We start from the raw sequence: 1,968 nt of genomic DNA, 5'->3' as shown, positions 1-1,968 counted from the left end.
CCCTGGGACCAGTGCAGGTACCAGTGTGGGGAACGCACCAGCCTGACCCGGTCCCGGGGTTTGTTTTTCCCCGCTGCGTCCTGGCCGGGGTCTGGTGCTCGCTCCCCAGCTCTGGTTCCCCGCTCTCCTCCCGGGCTTCCTGCCTCACCACGGCGTTTCCACGGGCCCTGCCTCAATTACCGGAAAGCGCTACCTCATCCCTTGACCCGGCGCCAGGGAAGAAAACACAGGCGGAGCCCCCTCCACCCTCTCTTCCCCTCCTCCTCTCCCTCCAGAACCTTCCCCACTCCAGGAAGGGGGACCGAGACCTCGCTGCTCCTGCCAGCCCCAGTACGGCCCCAGTACAGCTGGGTATTTGCTGCCCCTGGAAAGCAACTTTTCTGTCCAGTGCAGGAACTGGGATGCAACACGCATGCCCATGTATGTGCACACATGTACATGTATGTGCACGTGTGTTTGTACACGCATGGCAAGCTCAGGACCCCACAGCAACTCTGTACTTTGCCCAGCTCCCAGCCCACCACACTTCTAGGCACCTTCTAGGCTCTTCCCAGTTCCCAAACTGGGACCAGTGACTCCAGCACTGCTACAGCACGAGGAGGAGGGGAGGCAGCAGGGCAGATAAATGGGAAGGGGGTGGCAGGAGGGACCCGTGGGTCCTTTAGGATCCAGTTTACTGTACTGTGCTCATTTTATGCACCTTAATCTTACCCGCCTTTGCAGGTTTTAATAAGAGCACCCTGATCCCAACAATCCTGATGATCTCAGTGATCCAAATGATACCCCTGAGCTCCATGATCCCAGAGATCCCAATGATCTCAGTGACCCAAATTTTCTCCATGATGCAAATGATCTCAATGATTTCAGTGATCTCAAGGATCTCAAAGATTTCTGGGACCCCCATGACCCAATGATCTCCATCATCCCACCAATCTTCCTGTGCTTCTGAGTCCTCCACGGATATTTTTTCCTTGGCACAGAGACCTTTGGGAGCAGCGAGATGGAGCCCTCGCTCACCTCCTGCTCTCAGGACACCCCGGCACCGCTTCCCCAGCACAGCCTGAGCCAGGAACTCTCTCTGGAGAGCAGCACAGCTTGGAGAGGCCACAGGACTAGGAGAAACGGGGCTCTGAGTTCAGGAGGTGGATGGGTATCTGGACAGATGGACAAGGAGCCAACGATGGGAAAAGACGGGCACAGAGAGCCAAGGGGTCACATCTGGTGTGTCAGCCAGGGTGAAGAGTGACAAAAATGGGGAGAGAAATATGTGTGGGGACGGAGTAAAGACAAACTAATGGGGCGAGGTGGATTATCGGTGTCTCTCCCCTCTCCCCCCAGCTCTTTTGGGACCCTCGTCCCCCTCAGGAGTCTGTCACCCTTCAGCAGCCTGTGGTCCCCTGCCTTGGGGTGGTCACAGCAAGCACGGGGCCAAGCGGGGAGTTTCAGCCTCGTTCCGCCAGCGCTGGCCCTGCCTCCTCCTCCTCCCGCGCCCACATCTGCAGCTGGAATTGCAATTTGAGGCGCTGGCTGGGCTGGGCTCTGGCCGGGAGCGGGAGTGGGAGGAAGGCGCTGGGGGAAGCCAGGGGAAGCCGGAGCAGAGGGGGCTGCGCGGCGGGGTCGGCTGCACAGACAGACGAGGGCCGCAGCCGCTGGACATCGCCGGTGGCAGCAGGAGCCAGTGCCTGGCTGGCACGGCTGGAGTGAGAAGGTGGTAGCTGGAGCGGGGTGTCCCCAATCTGTCACCCCTCTGCAGAGGTAAGCGGCCACGGGATGTCATGGGAGCTGGGCATTACCCAAGGTGTGGGGACATGTCATCACCCGGCTCTTCACTTGGCTGGGGTCAGAGTGTCACCTCAACGCCTGGCTGGGACATCTGGGTTCTCTCCCCGGTTTGGGGGCACTGGTGAGCAAGCACACCAGCACTGGGAGGTGTCAGGGCTCCTGGAGCCTCTCCCCAGCGAGGATGCA

At 59.8% G+C, this 1,968-nt stretch overlaps 1 protein-coding gene across 1 annotated transcript in view; it reads right to left on the bottom strand.

The window, feature by feature from the left end:
- LOC104491636 (sialoadhesin-like) overlaps nucleotides 1-904 on the bottom strand; it is a gene marked incomplete at its 3' end in the record, with an annotated part of 28,544 nt that extends 27,640 nt beyond the window's left edge. Inside the window, 1 exon segment of the mRNA XM_010134086.1 lies at nucleotides 712-904. Within this exon segment, the coding sequence (XP_010132388.1) occupies nucleotides 712-904 (193 nt within the window).
- Between the last annotated feature and the right edge of the window lie 1,064 nt (nucleotides 905-1,968).

This window comes from Buceros rhinoceros, unplaced genomic scaffold (assembly GCF_000710305.1).
Source record: "Buceros rhinoceros silvestris isolate BGI_N320 unplaced genomic scaffold, ASM71030v1 scaffold7364, whole genome shotgun sequence".
Lineage (NCBI taxonomy): Eukaryota > Metazoa > Chordata > Aves > Bucerotiformes > Bucerotidae > Buceros > Buceros rhinoceros.
The sequence above is the reverse complement of the archived record's forward strand: the minus strand, read 5'-3'. Positions and strand labels throughout refer to the sequence as shown.